At 41.7% G+C, this 27072-nt stretch overlaps 1 protein-coding gene across 4 annotated transcripts in view; it reads right to left on the reverse strand.

The window, feature by feature from the left end:
* Positions 1–27072, reverse strand: part of DNAJC13 (DnaJ heat shock protein family (Hsp40) member C13) — a 110487-nt gene that overhangs the window by 32548 nt on the left and 50867 nt on the right. For 3 of the 4 annotated variants that reach the window (XR_003761411.2, XM_029070119.2, XM_029070121.2), the window contains 15 exons: positions 19508–19583; positions 19205–19300; positions 17826–17969; positions 13976–13990; positions 13323–13405; positions 11837–11990; positions 11290–11393; positions 11051–11210; positions 9795–9857; positions 7213–7314; positions 6160–6264; positions 4464–4666; positions 2860–2944; positions 2331–2485; positions 1993–2038 (listed from right to left, as the gene is read on the reverse strand). Coding sequence is in view for 3 of the 4 variants with exons in the window: in XM_029070119.2 (XP_028925952.1) it covers positions 1993–2038; positions 2331–2485; positions 2860–2944; positions 4464–4666; positions 6160–6264; positions 7213–7314; positions 9795–9857; positions 11051–11210; positions 11290–11393; positions 11837–11990; positions 13323–13405; positions 13976–13990; positions 17826–17969; positions 19205–19300; positions 19508–19583 (1591 nt within the window). In the remaining variant the exon portion in view is untranslated. The remainder of the gene's footprint in view (positions 1–1992; positions 2039–2330; positions 2486–2859; positions 2945–4463; positions 4667–6159; positions 6265–7212; positions 7315–9794; positions 9858–11050; positions 11211–11289; positions 11394–11836; positions 11991–13322; positions 13406–13975; positions 13991–17825; positions 17970–19204; positions 19301–19507; positions 19584–27072) is intronic. The other variant, XM_029070120.2, reaches the window with a different exon arrangement.

Below are 27072 nucleotides of genomic sequence, written 5' to 3' on the forward strand. Positions count from 1 at the left end.
AAAGGATGAGAGCAGAGCAGCGCTTGGTTGTGCTGAGGTCTTACGGAAACAGTCCATTCCATGACTCCAGGATATAGCCTCACCCCAGCCGTTTTTTTCCACAGGACATCAGTCTCCTCACTCACCACCCTGTTTCCAGCCTATACCCTGATGACCTCTGATCATTTTTTTTTGCACAGGACATCAGTCTCCTCATTCACCACCCTGGTTCCAGCCTTTCCCCTTTCCAGGCTATACTATGATGGCCTCTGATCATTTTTTCTGAAAAAACCATGCTGGGTACCTTTCCCCACATCTCAAAAGCCTCCAGTGGTTACTCATCCACCTTCTTATCAAGCAAAAAAATCCCCGCCATCAGCTTTAAGGCATTGGCTCAGGTATCTGTACTCCTCTCCTACTACAACTCAGCCTGCAGACTTTGTTCCTCTCACACATCCACCTTCTTATCAAGCAAAAAAATCCCCGCCATCAGCTTTAAGGCACTGGCTCAGGTATCTGTACTCCTCTCCTACTACAACTCAGCCTGCAGACTTTGTTCCTCTCACACCAACCTACTCACTGCGCCTCAATCTTGTTCTTCTAGCGACCAACCCTTTGTCAGGCTCTCCAAACCTCATGTCCACTCTCCCTAGTCTTCAGAGCCTTACTAAAATCATTTCTCTTTCCAAACGCCATTCCTGATTCATCACCCCACCCTATTTTCTTTTCCTACTGTGTCACCTATGCCTCTACCCACTCCCCTCACCAAAAACTTTAATACTCCAGAGCAACTACTTACACACCTTTCTACTCCGTTGCTTCCCGTACTTGTAATTTATTTTATTGCCTGTTTCCCCCACTAAGGAAAGCTCCTTGAAGGGTATGGATCACATCTACTTACTCTCTTGACTCTCCCAAACTCTCAGAACAATGCTCTGCACAGAGTAAGCAGAGTGATTAAATATCTCTGGTGGACTGATTGTCATCAGAGCAAGGGAATATGGTTGGCTCAGCCCAGTTACCCGTTCCGACCACTGTAAAAACGCAAATCAAGGGGATACCCTACTGACTGGAGTTTACATCATTCCTCTTGCCCCGAATCTAAACTAAAATCTTGGGAAATCCAATTCTGGTCTCTTTTTCAGGGGAGAAGCAGCATTGTCTTTCTATACCATTCCTGGTGTCCTAAAATGCTGGCTTAGTGACGGAATGCTCACCCTGAAAGGAAAATGTGCCAGCATGAGGTGCTACTTTTTCTCCTTATGGGAAGAGTAAAGGAAAGATTGATGGACTCTGACAGCAGTATCAACTTTGAACACAGAATCAAAGGTATATACTGAGTATTTCCTGTGTGGAGAGCACTGTATTAATCATTTGGGAGTTGGCAAGCACGTTCCCTGTCCACAAGGAGCTCACAGTCAAGAAGGAGAGACAGACACTAACAGAAATGAATTTCAGATATGTATATAAGTGCTGTCTAGCGAATACTTAGTGTTTAAAGAGTACAGGTCCAGGTACATAGGTGACACAGAGAGAGTAGGTGACAGAAGACTGATAAACACAACCAATAGGAAACTATACAGTAATGGTTATCTTACAGAGAGTTCCTTCATACTTGGGGCTCGAATTTGCATGTGTTAAACCCTTACTATGTGCCGAGCACTGTACTAGCCACTGGAGCTGATAGAATATAGTCAGGTTGGATACAGTCTCTGTCCCACATGGAGCGCATGGTCTCAATATAATGGGGAAAAAGAGAAAAGTTTATTTATTCCCCATATTACTTCTGAAGAAACTGAGGCACAGGGAAATTAAGTGGCTTGCCCAAGGTCAAACTGCAGGCAAGTTGCAAGCCAAGATTAGAGCCCAGGTCCTATGATTCCTGGGCCCGTCCTCTACCAAGGAACACTGCTTATTGTGGTCTAATTTTGTCTGCAGTTCAAAGTTTTGCCCAATTAATAAAGTAAAAATGCAAGTTTCAGATTTTGAAACTAACCAAGTATTAATACTCACCTCTTCAGATTTGAAAGCTTGCTTGGTATGTGTATACTTCAAAAACCTTCAGAAAAATAAAATTGCCAGTCAGACTTGGGAATTGAGCCATAAATTTTGAAAATCTGTTTTTTGAAGACTATTTCCAGTCAACCAATTGAATTCTAGCCTTAATTTACAAAATTCTAGAATTCCTTATAATTTATCTGAAAGTCTCCTGTATTGAAATTACCTCAGGAAACATGTACAAATACCTTGCAGTTATTTAGTACTTTTGCACAGAAATTTAAAAGAGAAAAATTCCAGATATGCACTGCTTACCTATTTTAGCTCAAGTTATCACATTAAACTGTACTCACCTTGCAATAGGAAGAACGTTGGAACCAGTATACATCATGATAAAAAAAAACACTCCGCTCAGATAAAAACGAGGTAACTGTGGATTATCTTGCATGATGTGATAAAGCAAAATGGCAACTTTCTCAACAAGAATAGGGTCAAAAGTCAGCAGCAGCTGAAAAATCATAAATGGCATGTTCTTCTTTAATTTTCAAGTATTTAAATAGTAATTTTTCCAATTTAAAAAGTTAAACTGATGCACATGTATATGGGAATCCTTTAAAGAAATGGCAGCAGTGATAGTGAATGAGGACTCTAACAATTCTTGGGTAAAATGGAATCTTTGGCAAAGCCAGGCCTTAATCCCATTTCTTTAATTAGACCCCTCAGTCACAAGCAGCATATATTTAAAAAAAATCACCAATATGATCTAAAACCAAACAACTTTGATACGTAGACATCATCCACGTGAACTACAATGGCTTTAACTAGTGATTTGAGCGGATCAGACACTTTATAGCATTCTTGAGAAAAGCAGAAGCAACTCACCTGAATGATGTGGGGAAGGCAAGTGCTGTCCGAAAGAAGCCTTTTCACTCTGGGCAAGGGCCTGATTATGGCATTATCTTGGTCCCTGAAAAAATGTTAGATACATTTTATTCAACTTGTTGAACTCCCAAAGAATACTCCATACACAGTATTGGGCCTACTAACCTGACTTTTTTATTGAGAAGACACAGACGTTAAGCAGTTGAAAACAATTAGATGCTTTTGTTTCAATATATTTAGCGGCTTACTATGACTTCATTTCCTTGAAACACTGCTTTTAGTAAATTAGGTTTGGCTAACATTCCAATTTTATAACACTTTCATTCATTCAGTCATTCAATAGTATTTATTGAGTGCTTACTATGTGCAGAGCACTGTACTAAGCGCTTGGAATGTACAAATTGGCAGCAGATAGAGATAGTCTCTGCCCACTGACGGGCTTACAGTCTAATCGGGGGAGACAGACAAAAACAAGAGCAATAATGGGGACATTAATATATTTTAGTGCTACACAGGATTGAGCCCTAACTATTCCCATATTTTTTCCATCTGATCATTTAGTCACTGTTCCCAAATAATAATTCAGTGACGCTGTAAGTCTGAGAAAGGTAGCAATGTTTTGAAGACTGCAAGGATTTTCAGGTAAATTGGAGTTTCGACAGTTTTCCCCATTAAAGTGAATTGGTGTATTTAGTACACAAATGATTACTTTTCTACCTAATATGGAGTTGAGTTGTGCATTCGGTACATTTATAAACTATTTAAAGGTTTCTCCGAGCTAGCTCGGCAAGCGTTTCCAAAATATTTCAGGTGGAAAATTTCATTCCGGGTCAAAATCTACCTGGGGCAAAATTAAAGTTGGGGCCTATTTAATATTGGTAGGAATTTCAACGTACTTATAGATCCAAGATCCCTGGAGCCCCATGCCCTCAGTCCTATTTCTGGATACTTTCAGACCCCTTATATGAGCCAAACTACCTCTGAAAGGTTGAGGTGCTGAACATTTCCCCCTCCAGTGCAATCCTGAGGTCCTTAAAGTAGACTGACTGGTGTGGGAAGAAGCGCAGACTCAGAGTCAATCAGTCAAGAAGCCACCTGAGTAGCTCATAGGATAAGTTACCTGGCTTACTCTAACTCATCTTTTAAGTCTTTCGGGGCTGAAGACTGAAAACAGTAATAATAATTGTGGAATCTGTTAGGTGCTTACTGGGTGCCACACACTGTACTAAGCACTGGGGTGGATACAAGTAAATAGGGATGGACACAGTCCCTGTCCCACGTGGGACTAACAGTCTCAATCCCCACTTTACAGATGAGGGAAACGAGGCACAAAGAAGCAAAGTCATTCGACCAAGGTCATGAGAGCTGACAAGTAGCAGAGCCGGGATTAGAACCTATGGCCTTCTGACTCCTAGGCCCATGCTCTAACCACTATGTCATGCTAGAGAGTAAAAGCGCATTCCTACCATTTACTAAAGAGTGAGGGACCACTAAATATGCATATCGATCCCATTAATGTTTTTCTAAACTTTTTTTTTTTTTTAGAAACAATGGAGTTAGTTATATCATTTGAAGAACGTTTCCATTTTTTGCAAACAAAATACCTGCTTGGAAAATATCCACACATTGTAATGAGCATGTTAAGTATAAGTGTAGCTAGATCAGTCTCATTCAGCACAGCTTGTCCGGTGGCTAGCAAACACCATTTAAGCTGGGGGATAACTTGCAGGGGTCGCCACCCATCCATGCCCTGGGCCCAGCATCGTGTTTTGGGAATCAGCACCCCTTTGGTCCACAATTCTTGCATCTGAAAGAAAGAAGCTTTTGGTGACTTCAAGGAGTAGTTTTTTGGTTTGGTTTTTAAAGGTAACCCATACTAATTATAAGAGGGGTTTTATTCCACGTAGCTCCAGTTCTACCAACATCTTTCTACTATGAGATATTTCTGAAAAATTAGGGAAACACACAAAAAAGAACCAGCAAAGAAGTATTATGGCAGTTTCTTATCTACTGTTTAACTGATGTATAAACACTGGCATGAAATTTCTAATTTTGTGGGGTTGGAATACAGGGCATTCTTGAAAAACCTATGAGGACAGAGAGTTATTATTGGGAGTCTTGTCATTTTTGGTTGGAAATTTCCAGGTTTCGTCAGGGGACGCACGTGGCAGAGAGTCCAGCTCAAATCTGGGGATGATCATGCCCAACAAAATCACCAATGCTTAGGAATATATTCTATTCTTCCAAGATAATAAAATTGATGTAGCCCATTTATGTCAGTATATCCCCTGCTGTGTCACATTTGAAGATAGATTCTAATGACGTCTGAAAGGTTTGCTCATTTTGTCAGCACATTATTTTCCTGAAGGGATTGTCTTTCTACCCTGAGGCATTTGGCAACTATTGCCATTTTTTACTCATCTCATTTCAACATTTCTCTCACTCCAATAAGCGGTCTTCCCCTAAAACCTAAGATTTGGATATTGTTAAACTTTGGATTGACGCAAATCCAATCCCCTCTATTAAAACAAGGTCACCTTAACACTCTGTAAATCTTGCTGAGGAAACTTGTGCCATGCATATGTTGCCTAATGAGAAACATTAATATAAAACCCCCAAATTTAGAATTTTTAAGGCCATGTTTTTCATGAATTTAAAAATTCTGATAACACTGAATACACACATGTTTGGGGTTGATTTTTAAAATATATAAGAGATATAGACAGAGATAGACCTACACCATATAAATATATTGGCTTATATATAACTTTTGGAGCTAAAATATATAAATTCACTCTCTACATCTGTAGATAAATAACTCCAAAAATATAACTATATTTTAACTCTGAAAATTCTACACCTATTAAACAGAATCAAAATTCCACTACCGTGGTTCAGGCCAATGATTCGCTCTGTCAGGTATAGAGGAAGCAATGTGAAAGAACCAATATTGTGGAAAAGCTCAAGCTCTTTTGCTCAGAGCTGCTGATCTCTCGTCCTACATGACCATGCTGGACGCTAACCAGAAGCCGTTCCATTTTTTGTAGCTTTCTGAAGCACCTGCTTGAATGGGCACAACTATTTCTATTCCCTCATTTCCAAATTGATCTGTGACCCTGTAAAATGCTATGAATGCTGAGGTTCCAACTAATTCCATGACCGACATATGCTATACTGCACAACAGCTCCATTTCCCCCAGAAAATGCATTTTTCCACAACACAGAATATGCCAACTGCCCTGAAAACAAAAATCTAATAATCACAAACCATTTTAGGGCAATATTAAAAATTTTAGGTACCTCGTGAAATCCATAGGGACCACTTCTTTCTTTGTCTGCGTTGCCGAAGTACCATTCTTTCTCACTTTCCCTCTTCATATCAGGGGCTGCTTCAATCACGTTGCTCTAAATTAAGGGAAAGTTTACACAGATTCAAGAGATAAAATCTGGATGGGGTTTGTTGGTTTTATCTTGTTCTGATTGACCAAACGGTACTTTTTACCTCAAGATGTCTACATCGACGTTAAGGTTCATTTCACATTTTGACGCTCAACTAATTCGGGATTTTCTCAGACTATTAGGTCCCTTACATTTTACGTTCTACATCCTCTCATTTTAAGGCAAGGGCTGCTTCCCTCAAACCTGTGGACTGATACTGCAACCAAATTCTGGTTGCCAATTTCTAAGTTTTACTGACTGGACTAATGGCCTTATGGTAAGGTATCCAACACAGAACTCAGTTTCTGGAAAGAATAATTCACAAATAATATTAAGCTAAAAGTTCAAAGGAATAGCACCCAGTAGCCCCACCTTCAATGCCCTTCTGAAATCAGGTGATTTTAACAAACCCCAATAGAGAATGACTGTACTACAGTGGTGTCAGAAGGGATCCAGTAAAGAAATGGGAGGAGCTTTTACAGCATTCTTTGTCTCTGGCCTTAGCCAGAATAAAATTTATGATGATGGAGATTGAAAGAACTGAGGGGCTGAATAATTTCCTGAAAACTCTTCCTTTACTTCTCAGTGTCAGATAATCTTTTTTCCCCTCCCCGGGGTTAACCCTCTGGTTGAACCAAAACAGACTGCTCCTTGAGACTGTTACTCTCATAACAAGTTAGGTGCACCTTGAAATACTGATATTCATCCTGGATTCGTTCTTTGTATGAGGATTTCACTTTCTAGAGCCTTTTTCGACATTTCGCAAGTCTGGTTCTGACGTCACTACTACTGGAGAAACAGCTCCCTGAGTCATCTTATTTTCCATTTTCTTAAATAAAACGGGACACACTTTCCTCCCTCGAATCTCCAGAAATCAAGGACTCTTGGCAATAACAATACCAGACGCCCAGATACCTGCAGTGGTACAGTTGCTCGGCTTGTATGTAGATGGGCCAGAGTAAGCAGATCCACAAGGATTTTGACTCCATTTGAATCCATGAGGTCTTTGACATTTTTCTGTAAAACAACGGTTATATAAAACAGTTTTAAAAGTCCTACAGCAAACGATACCACGTGACGTATCACAGAAGAGCATCAGTGGGAAAAACGGTGCAGAACAAGTCTATAGACCCTGTATTACAGCTTGGGATCACTGGCCTGAATTTCTCTAGGGCAAGGGAATGTGAATTTAGAGTAATACAAAGCTAGTCTGCTGAAATTCTTGAAGACACATTACGAAGACCACCACAATCGGCCAATAACAATCTGTTCATACGGGTAAGAATCGATTTCGGGGTATTTTAAATGAAGGAAACTGCCATTTCCGCTGATGTTAGGGAGACTATAAGCATCCAGCTACTCTATCAACCCAGCACTGATGTGCACATTGGGAGAGTTCCATACTGCCAGAGGGCTGTACGCAGAGAAGGGCTGCACGCAGAGAAGGGCTGCAGAGGTTAGACAGAAGGAATGGCAGAGGGGTGTGTCTCTCTCCAGCTGGACAAGAGACTTGGGAGTGATTCGGAGTTTGTCATCTCCTCTCTCCAGCCACATTCTGCCAACAACCACCCCTCAAATATCACTGCCACTGCCCTCAAGTCCTCTGCCATCACCCCTCCCCATTCCATGGTACCACTTATCTAGGAAATATTTCCCTACAGATATTAAGATAGTAATAGTATTTATTAAATGCTTAACAGTGTGCTGGGGATTGTGCTAAGCATGTACTTGGGCAAGTAACTTCTCTAAACCTCCGTTTCCTCTTACGTAAAATAAGGACTATACGACTCGTCTCCCTCGTACTTAGACTGTGAATCCCATGTGGGCTGGGGAACGACATGGTTATCTCCTATCTGCCCTGGTGCTTGGCACATATGAATAAATATCACAATTATTCTTAAGAGGGAGGGAAAAGAGGAGTTTCACCCCCATTTTCAGATGTAGAAGTCAAGACACAGAGGTGAAATGACTTTCCCAAGGTCCCGTAACCGGCAAGCGGTAGAGCCAAGAGAAGAAACTGTTCTCTTTTCCCCTAGACCAAGCTGCCTCCCTAACAAGTCCCTCTCCAAGACCACATCACACCTGCCAGCTCTCACAGGTGCTTTACTTTCTGCTGAAGAGAAACACTGTATCCTCAACCACACAGAATGCTAAAGGTAGAGCATTAGGGTAATGGCATCACAACTGCTTTTCCACAGCAAGTGCCAAGCTTCAAATAAGCCACACTTTCCTGTGCTATGAATTCTGGAGGGATGTGGGGAAGGAAAGGAGAAGGGAAGGAAAGAGAGAGAGAGAGGCCATAGGAGGAAGGTGAAACAAGAGGAGGGGGGAAGTGATACGGAATTGCTATTTTTTTTTTTTTACGGTATCTGTTAAGTATTTACTATTCATTCATTCAATAGCATTTATTGAGCGCTATGTGCAGAGCACTGTACTAAGTGCTTGGAATATACAATTCGGCAACAGACAATAGAGACAATCCCTGCCCAATGACGGGCTCACAGTCTAAGCGCTAGGGGAGATACAAAGTAAGCGGGTTGGACACAGTCCATGTCCCACAGGGGCTCACAGTCTTACAGAAGAGATAACTGAGGCACAGAGAAGTTAAGTGACTTGCCCAGGGTCACAGAGCAGATGAGTGGCAGGGCGGGAATTCGAACCCAGATCCTTAGAACAGTCCCTGGCACATAGTAAGCACTTCACAAATACCATCATTATTATAATTATTATTATTATCCTTCTGATTCCCATATCCGTGATCTATCCACTAGGTTAGGTTGCTTCTCACTGCACTGCGCCAGAGGAATAATTTCAGGTTCAGGGGGAGATGGTAAAGTGGGGACTGGGGTCTGCCATTACCTCTCCCTCAGAGTGGTGCCAAACCATTTGCTATTTTCAGCAGCCACATGAACAGCCCTTCCTACCCCCACCAAATCCACACCTGCCATGGTTAAACCAGGAGGTACAGTCTGCCTACATGCGAGTTTACTACACCCTTCCCTGGGGCCTAAAATGTGTAATGTTCTGGTTCCCCCAAGTCTCAGGGTCATCAGAGTCCAGGAGACTATATTGGCAAGTTGCCCCCAAGAACCTCACCTCTTTAAACTTGCATCCCACTTCACTGGCTTAACGGCATGGGGCAAAAATACTCCCAGTTTATCTTCATTTACTCCCACTCACGGGGGCAGCAATTTCAGAACTCCACTTCTGCCCTCAAGTGATAATGAAGGCATTTGTTAAGCGCTATGTGCCGAACAGTCTTCTAAGCGCTAGACCTAGCATCCTACAAATGTGAACTAATAATGAGAAACTGATTAGGTGAGGTTTGAGAGAGGGCACTGAGCTGGAAACACAGAAGGAGGCTGTGTTTTTCCTGGAAGAGAGGGGGAAACTGCCCCGACTGCCTGGACTGGAAAACTCACTGCCTAAATGGTGAGATTACATCTGATGTTATGTGCTCAGGTGAGCTCTGACATTTTTGCTTATAAGTACTGTACCTTATTAAGGATGAGCTTGTTAAGGAAGAGGATCAACCGGTCTCTTTCAAGTCTGTCGGTACACTATTCACATAAAAAACAATTATAAAGATTTAATAAAATATCACACATTCAAGCAGTAAGGGCGCTTAACAAAATAAGCCTGCCAGTTCATTTGTATTTAAAAAGTATTTTCCTTAAACACCTTGAGAACAAAACGTATATAGAGTTTGCTACCACTGCTGAAGTGTGTATTTTTCATAGCTTTTGCTCTAAATGTGAAAATCAATCTTTCAGGAATATCAGAACAATAACTAACTTTATAGGAAAAGGATGCTTTAGAGATCTATGTCCAAAAAACATTTCAAGCAAGTACAGGGTGAAAGGAAGTGAATCCAATAGCACGTTTCTCTAAACCCCCAGAACTCTGGGGAAAATTGGAAAACACCTCTGTTGTATGACGCCCCTATTTTAGAGAATAAATTTACCATCACAGAAACACTTACCGTTCCAACTATAATTCAGCTAAATATATTGATGCAGAGCTACACCCTCTTTTAATGGTATTTGTTAAGGGCTTATTATTTGCCAACCCTATTGAAGTGATGGATAGATATAAGTCAATCAGGTCAGACACAGTCCCTGTCCCACATGAGGCTCCCAGTCTAAGTAGGAGGGAGAACAGGCACTGAAACCTTTTGCAGTTGAGGAAACTGAGGCACAGAGACATGAAGTGATGTGCCCAAGGTTACACAACAGAGACCTTCAAACCCAGGATCTCTGGCTCCCAGGACTGTGCTTTATCCTCTAGACCATACTGCTTCCCTAACAAGCCTTTTCCCTGACACAAGTCTTTGCCCACTTTTCTCTCTAGTGCTCTGACATCACAAAACCCTAACCTTTAACTGACCTCCACCAGTCCGGCACTTGGGTTGCTGTGCTTTGTTGGGTAGAAATTAAAACCAGTCCGACTTCTGTTACTTCAAATTTAACTTCTCTTGCGTATAGAATGCTGCTCTTTCTTCTGCTCAACACTGCTGTTTCCATCTTCCTCACTGACTTCCACATCCGTGGCCCATGCCACCTATTCCGGATTTTCAACCTTCTCCTGGAGCGCTAGGTGCCTCCATCTCCATCTCTTCCCGCTCAAACCCTCAAGCCCAACTACTTTGACATCATTAAAAGGCATTTTAACTCTAACTCAATTGCAGATTTAAAAAATGTACACCTAATTGATTACTAGAAGGCCCAGTGAATTTTAAAAATGAAATTCTTACCCTTTCTAACATTCCAACAATATATCTAGTGTCCCCAAATGGTCCTATTTCTTCATGACATCTCCCATACACAATGGCCAAGGCTTGTAAACATAAACACTTCATGTTGATTTTGGGGGTCAGCAGAAAGCGATGGTAGAGCTCATTGAAAAATTCATACCTAAAATGACAAGTTTCTCCATCAAAATAGGCACTGAGAGTTGAACACGGAAGTTATAAAAACCAGAAGGGTCGCTTACGATTTTTTGATCCCTCCACTACCTTCGTTTTCATCCTCTTCCAACAGCAGTCTCAGGTAATAATCTCCGATTTTTATTTCCTCTGCTAGGCAATCGTACTTCACCTATATGGATAAAGTCAGAATACATGGACCCAGATGCGAGAGTGAGCTCATTTTACATTTGAGCTTTTAAGTGGTCATTCAGGAATGGATGGCTGTAAGCATGGTTCAAAGTTCTCACCTGAGATGGCTCTAAGAATGGTTCTAAGAATACATTACACATTACTGATTAATAGAGTCCCAACGTTCCTACCATACGGGGCTTGATTTTTACCAAACTACATGTTAATGAAAAATGTCAATTGTAGCATTCACCCAGAATCACCTGGGTTTATGTGCTTTAGTCAGACGGACACTTTTCAGAAGAACGTTACTTCTGTTGTCACCTTCTATCCAAATCACCACAAGTGAAAATGTGTATTCTGGCACAACTGAGGAAGTTTTTATTTTAAAACAATGAGAAATCACTTTGAAAAAGTAACAAACACAAAAACGAGCATATTTACCTCAAACTCATGGTGGTTCCATGAGATCACATTTGCACTGCCAAGTTCTCTGTCAATGTTAAATGCTCTCATTTCAGATTCAAGTGTATCTCGCAGTTCTTCTCGTGTTTTGAAATTCCAAATCAAGTTTGATCTAGCATGATCTTGAAGAAACCTAGACAAAAGCGTGATTAGAAAATGGTGAAATACTAGTAGAATATTCTGCATAAAACAGGCACTCTACATTCTGTTGTTGAACTACATTTTTAAAATATTTAAATAAATATTCCTCACTACATCTTGTAATAAGGGAAAAAGCAGAAGAGAATATATGTCCTTTGTAATTGGAATCTCAAATTAAAGAATGTACTAAAGAAAATGAGATATTTCTACTTCACCTGTTAAAGAATTACTACTTTAAAGTTACCACAGTAGCAGTCAGAAATTGAAATTTCAACCACTAATTTAAGATTTCAGGTCAAAGAGAAAACACGTAGGTGAAGTCCCGTGAGGCTGCCGGAAAATTGCAGAATTTGTCATAATGAAATCCGCCAAACTGAGAGGACAATTTCTGTTTTGGGTTTCATGCCCAGAGCCCATAGTGGCGCAGGCCCCTGCTCGGTACTGAGCCTATGCTGTGTGACCTAGGGAAAGTCACTTCACTTCTCTGGGCCTCAGTTCTCCTATCTGTAAAACGGGGGATTAAGACTGTGAGCCCTATGGGGGAGAGAGACTGCATAAAATTTGACTATCTTTTACCTCTCCCAGAGCTTAGAAGAGTACCAGGCGCATAGTAAGCACTTAACATATACCATTATTAGTATTATTATTTTTCTTAAAGGCTCACAAAGTTGGGTAGCCAAGTCATTTCCAGAGCCCGGTGGACATCTCCGTTCTCTACGCATTTCCCCTAGTAAAGGCTCAAGATGCACTCCTGCAGGAAGGTGCACTCTAAATAATGTCATATCTTCGGTAATATCTGGTAGCCAGCTTTCGACAGATACTCTTTCAGTTCAATTCCCCCCTTCTCTTTAAAATTGCGGTTCGAATATTTCCCATTATAAGGACTTCCTTTTTTATTCCAAGACAAAAAACCCGGCTGATGAAGAGCACCCACCTAATTTGGGTCTTGTCAATTCTGCCACTGTCTGAATATCTGAATTCTGACAATCAGTCCATTTGTTCTCTTGCCCCGTTTCTCCTGTTCATAAGATGGAGACGCCTCTCACCTCAGAACTATATTGCGAAGGTTAATGAGAGTAACTGGAAAGTGATTTGACTACATAATGTCAAATTCCTTTTAGATCATAGCAGTATACCTCTATTTTTATAAATGCTCCATTAGGCTTTCCAATTTTAATGGGTTTTTCAGTTTGTTTCATATTTATTCTAGAAAAAAATACATCTCTACCTAAAAGAATGTCCTATTATGGAAAAGAACGGAAGCTCCAATAAGATGAACCACCAGGCAAAACCAAGGATGAATTTAATAAAACCCGGATTTTACCTGTAATAGAAGAGATCCCAGTTTGCTTCTATTTTAATTCGTTGTCTTCTCTTCCTAAGTATGACTGGCTTTTGATTAAGATTCTGAAGAGGGGCAAAGAAAAAAACACACAAAACACTGCCAAATCTGGGGTTACCAAGTAAACTCTTCCAACGTTATTTGCCCATATTTACAGCATTCCACTTCCCAAAATCATGTTCAGTTTATAAACGATTAGCAAAATTCCAACGAAATCCATATTTTGATGAAAGGCAGCAGGACTAAATAGCGAATTTTATCTAGGAAGACCACGTTACTAACGTACAATATTCAATTTACCACATTTAGAAACCAACATTGTATTTTTCAATAAAGAATCAATAAGCTCTAAGTGTGTCTAAGTATTACGTATCAGTTAAAAGAGGTGAATTATTGCACACGTTTACATGCAGTTAATAGGAAACTACAATCAAACTTCAAAATGCAGAGGTGTCTTAGTTGTCAGGACCAAGAATATCTTAAAGTTTGAATGAAGCAGGTAATACAAAAACGCACCAACGACTTGGACTGGAAATCAGATGTTACTACATTCTTAGCTACTGCTAATCAAACAAGACTTTACATGCCAGGCAGTTTAACACAAGTGACACAGACAGCACGGACTTTAAACTCACCATATTGTTTCTGTCCTGAATATGATCGATAGAAAGAAAAAAGGAATATTTTTTAACAAAAAAAAAAATCAGGCAATCTCTGCAAAGTATCACCTTATATATTAACTTTTTAAGGATGACGCCAATATTAATAGATTTTATTTGAACAGGGGAGATAGAACCAGTAGTCTGTAGATCTCAAAGTGGCTCAAAACATACTACAGAATTATGGAGCCACTCAAAGTACTCCCCACTTCTTAAATTGCCTTTCATTAATAGTTCTGCTTCCGAAACCCATCAGCATTTCAGCACTCTCATATTGAACTGTTTACTAACTTAACTGTTTTCCCATTTATTATCTCTTTAGTCATCCCTCTTCCATTAGGCTATAAAGCTCCGCAAGGGCATGAATCACATCTTCCTTTGAAGCCTTCCCAAAGTGCTTAGTGCAATGTTTTGTTCCCAGCAGGCACTCAATTACAGCTGATACTTTCAAAACAGACCACAACCCAGTTCATGAAAAAGAAAGATTTTGAAACAACAAATTTTTCCACATGTTCAAATTCAGCATTTACACGCCTACCCTTATCCTTGAAGAAATTTAGTACAATTTGCAAGAACTAGTAGAGGGTTGAACTTAAAATATTCCAGTATCAGGTTAAATAGGCAACAAATTTTCTAGACTCTAACTAGCGTGGCTTAGTTTTATATATTTGACTAGAAAATTTGGTTGCCTATAAAACCTGATACTGGAATATTGGAATAAATATATATCTATATACAAACAACTAAGCCACACTGTAGAGTATATATACAACAAACACACAGAGACACAAACACAAATACAACTCATATCAAAATTTTACTACACAAAAATCAAGCCCAAACAGTTGCATTCTTCCAGAAATTTGTTATTTTTTTAATTCCCTCAACGTGAATGCTCTATTCTAATCAGGAAAATTTAGAAGTTGCTCCACAATCCCTAACTGAAAAACTTCAAAGGGGTTACTGAAGCTTTCAAAATCATCATGAATTTCTTTCTCTGCTTGGTAGGCAAACAGCTAGATGAAATTATTAAAATACGAACTTGCAGGTATGACAGATTCAAACTAGAAATGAAGTTTACATAACAAAGGTGAAGAGGGATAGAAGTACTCAGGTAAAACAGATTAAGATGGCCCAGAAAGACTACATTATCTCCTTGCATAAATGCCCCACTTTTCTGCAACCCCCCAAACATGGGAGAGACTGTAATATGGGGTATTAAGTCTAGCGATAAGGGGCACTAGTGTAAAAGGAAAAAAAGGATGAAAAGAGGGGAGAAGGAACAGAGAGGGACGCTGGAGACTGTCTATCTTTTACCGCACTCTCTCGAGGGCTGCATTCAATAGGTTCTCAATGAATTACAGGAACTCCAACACCCTCCTTTATCCCCTTCCTACCCCAGAGTGGGCTCCATTATGGGCTTATGTCTGAATCCTCCTCTCCCATCCCCCAAATTGACATCTCCACAAGCTTGATCCAGGGTGTTCTGACCCTACCCCGGTACATGACGTTTTTATGTTTTACTAACATAATCTTTTATTTCTTAAAAAAAAATGGGGGTAGGAGAGAGAGAACTATGTGGTGGAGTCAATTACAAGAGTGTACACAAGCAAGAAAACAAAGTGTTCCACCTTAGAATTCAGAATAAACCCTTGGGGTATGAGGAATTTTTTTTTCATGGAATTGGGTATTTTCAGTGTCGCTCTGTTATATGTTTCCAATAATAATAATGGTATTTAAGTGCTTACTATGAGCCAGGCACTGTACTAAGCACTGAGGTGGATACAAGCAAATCCCTGTCCCATGTGGGGCTCACAGTCTCAATCCCCATTTTATAGATGAGGCAATGAGGCATAGAGAAGTTAAGTGACTTGCCCAAGGTCACACAGCAGACAAGCAGTAGATTCAGAATTAGAACCCATGACCTTCTGACTCCCAGGGCCGTGCTCTATCCACTAGGCCACGCTGCCTCTCAACACTAAGGACGCTGCTCTGTACCCAGGAGGCCCTCAGTTCTGCTGTCAAAGATGATTATGGATTCATATGATAACAGGTGGCAATAACAGGGTAACTAAAATAAATCCACAGGCTTGTTTCGACCAATAATCTTAGTTTTGCCCCCTTACCTTTCAAACATTTTACTAGAGTGACTATCCGTAGCCTTTCATTTCTCCTGCTCACTTAAATAGCTAATGAGCCACAAAATAATCAAGCTGGCAAGTGAGAAAAATAAAAGTACAGATAACTCAAAGAAGGAGTAATAATCTAAAAAGATTAAATTGACTGAAGAGAAGAAGTGCACTCAGTAGTTTTAAGATAAACTGATTTTTTACAATGTTTTCAGAATTCATCGTTGGCTATACTGAATTATTCCATGTTCGCATTTACTAGGGTACTTCTATTAACTCTAAACTTTCCATGGCCTACCTAGATAGTTGGCAACCATCAGGCTAATACTGTCCTGCTTTATTGGAGCCTTTATCACTTAAACAATATTGCCAAATTAACTACACTATTTCTTCCTCCTAAAGCAAAATCTAATGAGCCCTGTCTAGCTGGTAATGAAGGCAGCTATACATATTTAACAAAAGAGTTTTCCAGAGAGAGAATTTCACACTTGGAAAGTGGTGATGAAAATTTTATCCACAGAGAAACCAAAAGAACATTTTGAAACATAGCTGATTTTTTTTTTTTTAAGAGAAAGATTGTTCATGAGAAGGCATGAGTTAAGAACTGCATTACAGTAGAAAAATCTAAAAAATTAAAGCCCAAATTTGGGGAGTTTTAGTGGCAACCTAATGATTTAATGTACTTTTATGCACATGTCTGTCATTTATTTATATTATTGTCTGTCTCCCCTCCTCTAAACTGTAAGCTCACTGTGGGCAGGGAATGTGTCTGTTTTTTTGTTATATCGTACTCTCCCAACCGTTTAGTACACAATTAGCACTCAATAAATATGATTAAATTAATGAACGAATAGCAGTGCAGAAAGGTAATTTAGTAATTTTGTAATGGGCCATTGAAAAACTATCTTCAGCAAATAAAAGTTTTGTAGGCTTTCTGCCTTTTAAAAGTAACTTCACCACTTGATAGAAAGCAAAGTTGGTGATAATTGAGATTCCACAACATTCTATGATCGGCAATGTTTTCATTTAAATGAATAACCTAATTTGGACTCAAGGCACAAAGAGGAAGAAGAGAGAAGAACAAAAAGTTGGAATAAAAGTTTCAGTTGGTAAATGCACATTAAGTTCTGACATCAGCCTCCTGCCCACGTCAGAAAACCCAGTGGAGGTGTGGGGAAGGACTTCAGAGGGGAATGGTATCATCGCTCTAACCACAGTTGACTGGGCAATAACACATCCACAAACGTGAACAAGGAAAGGAGGATAGGAGATGGCAAAGGGCTGAGGGAGTCTCAGCATTATATCTATGTCTCCTCACTGAAGAAAAGTAAGTGGATTGAAGTCACTAGAGCCTTCTGTAAAATTATTAGTAAAAAAATCCACGTTACATTTTTGTCATTTTTGGGGAAAAAAAGGTTCCAACCCTAACGAGTTGGGGAACAATTTTAGGATTTAACATTTTAGGCAGTTTTTCACTCAGAATGAATCAAGGTGGAGGACTGAAAGAAGGAGGGCATGAACAACCCCACTGATTAACAGTAAATAAAACATGTGAAAATTTAAGACTCCCGTTAATACGAGGGACCTGACTACCAGCAACCAGTAGAGAGATACAGGGAAACTTCCCTGGCACCATCCCACCATGAGGCTTGAAGTGAAGGAACAACGTGAGTATGGGGGTTAGGGGGGATGCTTACCTCTTTTTGAGCAATACCCATTCTATCTCTCCAGTGCATTAACACGAGATCCACTTTTTCTTTGGCAAACTTTTCAACTTCTTTAGCGGCTTTTCCAGCCAGTCTCTGCCACTCTGGAACTTTATTAAACTTGCCATACTGATCCTGAAAAAGAAGAACTTGTAAAATAATACCGAGTAACAGCCTTCTGGGAAAGCACTCGGAAGGAAACGGACAACAAAGATTTTCGGAGCAAACTGCTTTCACGTTTTGGTGGTGTTTGATCTTCTGATAGTTTTTCGAATGGTAGTCTAAAGGTCCTTCATATCTCTCCTTAGCATACGCAGTAATTAATCAACAGTATGTACTGAGCACTTAACTGTGTACGGAGCACTGTACTAACTGCTCATGAAAATACAAGAGAATTGATAGACACGATCCCTGTCCACAAGGAGATTGCATCGTAAATGCTTCTCAACTTCATCCAACACTTCAGTCTGTTGCTTGTATTCCCCATTTCAGCTGCTTACATAAAACTTCTGTTTTGAGCCAATAAAAGCAATTACCAATCCTGATTAATGACCTGTTTCACATGCCTCTTTTCCCACTTAGCACTGATGGAGCCCAATAAGTGGATTGGAGCAAAGAAATGGACAAAAGGTCTTGCTCTAAGCTTGTTAAGGGCAGGGGGCGTGTCTGCTAATCCTGTTGTGTTGTATTTTCCCAAGTCCTTAGCACAGTTACTCTGCACACAGTGAATGCTCGACACCACTGATCGATTGCTTATTCAGTGAAAAAAAAAAAAGTGAGGGCTCATTTGTGTCAAGTCCCCTGCTTTGGGCATGCTTCCTGATGTTTCTCTAAATGGTTGGAACAGAGTGGGATAATTTTCACCCAGCTCCAGCCCTCCCTTTCCACATTTTGAGTTGGTTTTGTCCCACATTATTTCTGGGCAGATGTCAGTCCTGGCCATGAGATAGCTCTAGTTCTATCTTTCACACATTGGGGGTAGTCCTCAACCCCCCAAGCTTCCCCTACTCCCCCACCACCTCTGCCTTGCTTCTCCCCAGTCCCGGCTCTGTTCCTCAGTTACTCTCATCGAAAGAAGGAAACTGGGAAAATATTTTCCTGAAATAGAGAAGCCATGTGTACATAATCCACTGCTGTTCAAATATGAGGCTCAAAGCCCAATTTTGCAGCCAAAGGCACTCTGGTCATGGTTCAGTTGCAGTCTATTAGCAGAAAGAAGTAGGTCTCTAAGGAAGCAATAAATATCATCTCATCTGAAAAGTAGTAATATCTACAGCAGGATCCTGACACTAAAGAACAAGAAAGGCAAGCGAGACCAAGATCGGCATTTATTTGTTGGTCTCACGTTTTAAAAACATTTTTTTACTCACAGTTGCTATTTTCACATTATCTCTAACATGCATTCGGTCAGCATCCTTCTCAGGAACTGGGTCAGTGCTGTCCAGGTATGCCAGCAAACCTGGTGGCTAAACCACAAACAGAAACTGTTGCATTTCAAAATAAATTGAAAAGTCGAAAGTCAAAAGACAAGTAAATTACAAAGAAGAGTTTCAATTTACAAACAAGACAGATAGTCGAGTGCTTATTTTAGGATTTCTTCTAACATGCTTAACTGCTTATTCGATTGTTTTTTGCATTTTACAGGAATCTTCAATTTTTTGGATGTAACTTACCAATATACGTTTCAATAAATTTGAAGCAGTTGCATTTTCAGCTGTCCAGAGGCCGACTAAATGTCTACTTAGCTGTCTGAAAAAAGCAGACGTTGAGAAAGGTTTGCTGCTTTACCTCAGCTAGAACAGAAAGGAATTTTTAAAAACAAAATTTCATGTAAGCTTGAAAAACAGATGGGCTATGCTTTTAATCATTCGTTTGTGGTTAAATACCTAGAACTTCGTTTTACCTTCCTAAAGGTAAAAAAAAGTTAACAGTGCAACTTGCATTTTTATGCTAAACGGGGGGAAAAAATCCGCTTCATTAATCCACAACATTCCCACAGAGTGGGAATCGGAATTTACCAAACTGTAAAGCTTTGAAAGACAGGCAACTGGAGCACCAGAGGACTAACCATTGGTTCAACCTGCCAATGACTCTCAATTGGAAGAATCAGCATTTCATGCCATTTAAAAATAATCTGTACTTAAACTGACAATAGTAAAATATTTCCTGATTGGCAGGGTAGACAGAGGAAGAAATGCACTCAGTCAGCATTAAAGGCCTGATGTTTGGACAATGGTCTAGAAACCTTATTCCCAGAAACACAGCAGATATGAAAAAGAACTCCAATTTCTTGTCTCTCAATTCTGAATTAGAGAATCTGAAGTGTAATGTTTTCATTGAAAGTCTAGGCCAACATAAGCTGTCATACTGAATCCACCGAATTTAAGGATACGTGTCCCACAGTTAAAGTCGATGCTAAGACAGCTTCCCAATTCTAAATGATTAGACAGATATGGTTGCAATTGGCTAAGGATCAAAAGAGACAAAAATTTACTTGAAGCATTTGACTGGGGGGTCTTAATGGGGTAAGACATAATCATGGGATCCAATTCCCTGCTTCTCTCTACTGCATAACGATGTCAGAAGGATAAAATGAGATCTTTGATGGGAAAGCACTTCAGAAAAATTAAGCACTAAAGAAAACAAAGTATTAATACACTACAAATAGGTTTGTCTATATTTATGTTTCTAAGGCATTAAATATGACGACGATGGATGGAATCTTCCATTGGGAATGATGGATGAGCCTGGGTCCTGAAATTCTAGGATCAAGAGCCTGTGTAGAGAAATCGATTTTAGCGATTTGCACAGCATCATTCACACCTCCTATCTCCCCCAGTGTCAGTCGAGTTCCCACTGGACCACAGACTGCAATGAGCGACCAAGCAGGGGGCCAGCAGCTTGCAAGATGCAAAGCCAGGCTTTTTATACCCAGGGGCTATTTACGGCCTAAACAACCATAGCGTCATAACCCGACAGGGAGCTGCCTTGATAGCTGCTGCGGTCTTTGGTCGCCCACCGCTTTTAGCTTCGTAGCCAGCTATTTTTCAGGATTCCTGCTGGGCCTGTCCACCTCCCGGCCAGAAGCCTTAATCACAGAAGGTAGAAAAAGGACTAGAACCCTGGTCTGACTCCAAAAGTAGCACTCTTTCCACCAGACCGACAGCAAGGCTAACAATAAAAGACCCATCCTTCAAGTATCTTCCCCTCTTTAAAATACAGAGGATCTTTGTTTAACTTCCAAGGGTGACGGATTTATTTAAATATGTAGTTTAGCATTAAATATTATAAGGACAAATTGGGAAAAGAGTATTAACAAGGGATTTATTCAGTTGGGACGTATGTAGGGCAGCACACCGAGGGAGGCAAAACTAACTACAAAGAGTCGGGAAACGACCAAGGAGGCACAGAGCCCAGCAAAAAAACCCAAAAAGGGTAGATGGGACAATAGGGGGAAACCACACAAGACAGTGAACTAAATGTCAATCAGCAATGCACGCTGTAGTATTTAAAAAGCCAACCTGCTACTAGGGAGGGCTATGTGCTAACTGAAGAGAAACAGGAAAAGAGTCATCTCATTACACACAGCACTGGAAGTAACCTTATTAAAATACTAAATACAGCTGGGGAATTCACATTTAAAAAGGGACGATTAAAAAAAACAAAAAAAAGGGACCCTGAGAGGCGAGCTATGGGGAGCTGGGTTTTTGTTATGACGGGAGAAAGTTGAAATCCAGCTGTTTTTCTGGGTTACAAAAAGCAATTTTAAATATGAAGATGAATGATTAGCCATCCCCTTTACCACTGATAGATTAAAGACAATTGGTTTAAATTAGCTGGAAGAGGAGAATTGGGGCATTATCCTGGAATGAGAAGCAGCACAGTCTAGTGGGAAGAGCACTAGCTGGGGTAATCAGAGGACCTGGGTTTTAATCCCAGCTCTGCCACTTGTCCGCTTAAATTAAGAAGTCACTTAACTTCTCTGTGCCTCAGTTACCTCATCTGTATAATGAGGATAAAGACTAAGTGAGACAGAAACTGTATCCAACCTGATGATCTTTTATCTACCTCAGTGCTTAGTAGAGGGCTCGGCACAAAGTAAGCACCTAAATACTATTGGGGGGAGAAAAATAGAGCGGGTCACCACCTGGCTCTAAAAAGTCCTGAAAAGAGCCGTTCGGATGTGAATGGCGGCGACAGTCCCCGTGCCCAGAGGGACCTGACCAGGCTGCACCCCTTACCTTCTGAGCTCCCCCTGACCTTCTCTTGCTCACCAGCAGCCACAGCCCCCCAACCCTCCCATTTTCCTCTGACCCGAAACCTGGGGTTGTGAGCTCAGAGTGTCCACTGAGCCATAAAGGGCAGGTGCTATGAGTAGAACCTGTAGGGTCACCCAGGGCTGAATCCCTGCCCTCCTCTCCCCTCCCAACCCCACAAAACACCCCCTTCACCACTGCTGCTGTTGATTATAAACTCTCTTCATTTTCATACTACGCTAGGAATGAGGAACGGTAAGAGCTGGGTTAGTCGGTACAGGTTGCTAGACAACATAAAGGGTCATCAAAATAATCTGAGGTATCCCGCCTCCAACGGAGACATACGTGAAAGGAAAGTAAACTGTACTGGATTGCGATAGATTGCAAGCCATAGCTTGCACGTGGCCATGCAAAGAGCTGTCTTCCGGCTCTCCCTCTCTCTCTGGCCATTTTGGACTTCTTCAAGGAATCTGGGCCCAGGCCGTGTGGTTCCAGCTTCCCACAGCTTCTGGCCTTTGTTCTCCATTTCTCTCTAGCCTCACTCCTTTCGGAGTCTTTATGGGGCCGGTGAAAATAAAACAAAATGAAAAAACAAAAAGCCACACACACAAAAAAAAACCCCAAGAGCCAAGCAGTTAGACTTTCCAACTGACGGGAATGGTTTAGCATAGATTCGCAAGGATTTTAGCATAGAAGCACAAAGACGCCATGGTTCACATAAATAGATTAGTCATTTAACTCAAATATACAAAGGCCGTGCTTAAGAGGCTGACCTTTGCGAGAGGAATTTTTAGGTGTATTCAAGAAAATTCTAGTGTTTCTTGAAATCTACAAGGGGAAGCCTAGCATCCTACCTTAACTGATCCGGCGCGAAGTGGGCAATGGCATTTACTGAGCACTGTACTGGGCACTTGGGAGAGTAGAATACATTAGATTTTGTAGGCCCGATCCCTGCCCTTAAGGAGTTAACAATTTAGTGGGGGAAGACAGACATTAAGTTACAGATAGGGGAAGCAGCCAAATAGAAAGAAACGTAAATAAATGCTGGAGCGAGTTATCTAAACTTGCGGTACAGATCCAAGTGCACTGGGGGATGTCGAAGGCAGGCCAAATAGGATGGGGAAATGAAGGGTGAGTAAAGGAAGGCTTCTTGGGGGAAATGTGATTTTAGTAGGGCTTTGAAGACCTTGTCCTTCTCTGTTTTCCCATCACTCTAGGCCAAACCACTCTCCTCCCCAAACCTCATTAGCCCAGAAACTTGGCTCTGACCTTGACTCATCTCTCTCATTACATCTGTTGGCATATCCTCTTGGTTCTAGCTTCACAACATTTCAAAAATCCAGCTTTTCCTCTCCATCCAAACGGCTACCATGCTCATCCAAGCACTTATCCTATCCCATCTTGGCGAATGCATCTTCCTCCTCGCTGCCCTCCCTGCCTCCTGTCTCTCCCCAATCCAGTCCATACTTCACTGAACTGCAGAGATCATTTTTCTCAAAAATAAAAAAAAAGTTCAATCCATGTCTTCCTACTCCTCAAGAACCTCCAGGAGGCTGCCCATCCACCTCTGCAAACAGAAATTCTTTACCACTGGCTTTAAAGCACTCAGTAAACTTACCCCCTCCTACCTCATTTATCTCCTCTACTGCCCAATCTGCACACATCGCTCCTCTAGTGCGAGCTTATTCACAGTACCCTGATCTCGTCTAGCTCCCCGCTGACCCCTTTCCCACGTCCTCCCCCTAGCCTCGAAATCCCTCTCCCTCTACATATACCACACCACCACTCTTCCCATCTTCAAAGCATTATTAAGGTCACGAAGCCACTCCAACAGGCCTTTCCTGATAAATCCCTCTCTTTCCCAGCTCCCTCTTCCTTCTGCATCATCCAGGCACTTGGATTGGGGAGCTCTGGGGATTTGATATTTGCCCCACCCTCAACATTTATGTAGATCTTTAAATTTAATATTATGAATTATTTATTTATAATCAATGTCTGTCTCCCCCCCAGACTATAAGCTCGTTGTGGGCAGAGAACATGCCTAGCAACTCTGATGTACCGTTCTCTCCCACACACCGAGTATAGTGCTCTGCACATAGTAAGCATTCACTAAATCAGTCACGATGATGATGATGGGGAGAGTGGCAGTCTGCCGGGGGGGGGGGGGGGGGGGGAACGGTGTTCCAGGCCTGAAGGAGGACTTGAACAAGGGGTGTCAACTGCAAAAGAGAGGAGACTGAGATACAGTGATAGGTTGGCGTTGGGAGAAACCAAATGTGTAGGCTGGGTTGTAGTGGGATATGAGCGAGGTTAGGTAGGGGGGAAGAAGTTTCTCCAACGCAAAAACCATTGGAGTTTGTAAGGAAATGAGGGATTAGCACAGAACGATATTTTAGAAAGACAATTCAGGCAGCAGAGTGAAGCATGAACTGGAGTGTGGTGAGACAGAGGGCAGGGAGATCAGTGAGAGGAGGCTGGGGCAGTATTTGAGGTGGATGGAGAGGGACAGATTTTAGAGTAGTTGTGAAGGGAGGAGCAACAGGATTTGGGGACAGACTGAACAGGCAGATTGAGACATGAGTTGCGGATAATGCTAAGGTCATGGGTGTGTGAGACAGGAGGACGGTGGCGTTGTCTACAGTGTTGGGAACGCTGACGAAGGAGAGAGTTTGAAAGAGAAGATGAGGGGTTCTGTTTGGGGGTATGTTTAGTTTGAGAAGCCGGCCACACAACCAAGTAGAGTTACCCTGAATGCAGGAGGAAATACGAAACTGCAGACAAAGTCAGGAGAGGTAGATCTGGAAATCATCCACACAGGGATGGTATAAGAGACCATGGAAGTGGATGAGTTCTCCAAGGGAGAGGTATAGATGGAAAACAGAAGGGAACTCCCACAGGTAAAATGACCAAGAAGGAGCAGCCAGAGAGAAGGAGAATGGGGACAGGACAGTGTCAGTGAAGCTAAGGTAAGACAGCATTTCAAGGAGAAAGGAGTGGTCCACAAGTATCAAAAGCAGCTGAGAAGTCAAGGAGGATTAAGATGATGTACAGTGTGTTAGATGTGGCCCAAAGGAGTTCATAGGTGGCCTTGGAGAGGGCATGGAATGGAGGAGGTGGAAGCCAGATTACTGGGGGCCAAGGAAAGAATTGGAGAGGAAGTTCAAGCAGTGGGATTCCAAACTTGTTCAAGGCGTCAGGAAAAGAAGGGAAGGATGGAGATGACCAATAAATAGAGGTTCTAGTGGGGTCAAGGGAGCATTTTTTTTTTAAGATAGGGGATACACGGGCATAATTGAAACCGGTAGTGAAGGAGCCATGGAGGGTGAACAGTTGTAGTGGCGGTCAGGAAGGGAAGACTGAAGGGGACAAGTTTTTTGATAAAGTGCAAAGGGATGGGTGGCAGGAGTAGATTTTAAGAGGAGGCAGGGGTTCTCCTGAGATACTGCTGGGAAGGTCAAAGGGGGACAGGAGGAGGGTGGGCCAGGAGAGGTGCAAGGGAAATTAAGGGGATCACTCATTCATTCGATCGTATTTACTGAACGTTTACTTTGTGCAGAGCACTGTACTAAGCGCTTGAGAGAGTATGGTGTCCAACACGATCCCTTCCCACAAGCTCACAGTCTAGAGGGAGAGACAGGCATTAATATACATACATAAATTACAGATATATCGATATATACATATGCGCTGTGGGGATGGGAGGGAGGATGAATGAAGGAAGTCAGGGTGACACAGAAGGGAGTGGGGAAGAGGACTTAGTCAGGGTAGGCTTCTTGGAGGAGATGTGCCTTCGGTAAGGCTTTGAAGTGGGGGAGAGTAATTATCTGTCTCACAGGAGACAGATATAATCTCTTTCGGGCCACATCTAACAGACTCTACATCATCTTAATCCTTGATTCTATTTATTGCTATCTTGATTCTATTTATTGCTTTTGTTCTTGTCTGTCCGTCTCCCCCGATTAGACTATAAGCCTGTCAAAGGGCAGGGACTGTCTCGGTTACCGATTTGTACATTCCAAACGCTTAGTACAGTGCTCTGCACATAGTCAGTGCTCAATAAATACTATTGAATATGAGGAGAGAGGATGATCCAGGACAGAGGTAGGATGAGGGTGAGAGATCGGTGGCGAGGCAGAGGAGATGGAGGTACAATGAGAAGGTTAGCACTAGGGGAACGAAGTGTGTGGCCTAGGTTGTATTACAGTAGCGAGGTGAGGGAGGAGGGGGCAAGGTGATTAAGTGCTTTAAAGCCAAAGACTAAGAGTTTTTGTTGCATATGTGATGTCTGATGGTTTCAAGTTTTCGATAAGATAGATGGCAAGGCCAAGGGAGGGGGAATTAAAAGTCTCAAAAGACATGTGCAGGTAAAGGGCGGGGGAGTTGACAAAGGTGGAGAAGTATCGTCGCCGGAGGAGAGGACAGTTACAGCCGACGAGGGTTTGAGGCGGATGAGGTTGGCCTGATATCTGAATTTCTGCCAGCAGGGCTCCACAGCCCAAACCCAGGAGCCTAAGAATGTAGTCAGAGCCGTGGAAGACAGCAACCAACTTTAAAAGGGATTCCCCATGCTGAATTAAAAATCTGGAGGCCACCCAGCTCCCAATCTGCACCAGGGACAATGATGTCAGCAGGTCTGCCTGAGCGACAAGTAGCATTTAGGACCTTCCACACTCCCATCCCGGTCTCTCCCTCTCTCTGCTGCTACATGGAGAGGCCTCTGGTGTGTCTCTGAAGCCTTTGCAGGTTTGGGGGTGTCAAGAAGGTGGAGCGCTGAGCCAAATCACGTGGCACCTAAAAGATACCATCCTAGGGGAAAAAAGGTCTCGTTCGCACAGGGACATATTGCTTTTGGATTCCTCCATGCCCGATGCCTACCAAAGAGACCGCTGTCAAGTCCCCTTAATGTGAGCTGGCTAATGAGTCGTATATTGTTAGCCTCCTTAAATTGCATACCAATTTTCAAATGCTTTCAGGACAACCCT

Source organism: Ornithorhynchus anatinus, chromosome 8 (genome assembly GCF_004115215.2).
Source record: "Ornithorhynchus anatinus isolate Pmale09 chromosome 8, mOrnAna1.pri.v4, whole genome shotgun sequence".
Taxonomy (NCBI): Eukaryota; Metazoa; Chordata; class Mammalia; order Monotremata; family Ornithorhynchidae; genus Ornithorhynchus; species Ornithorhynchus anatinus.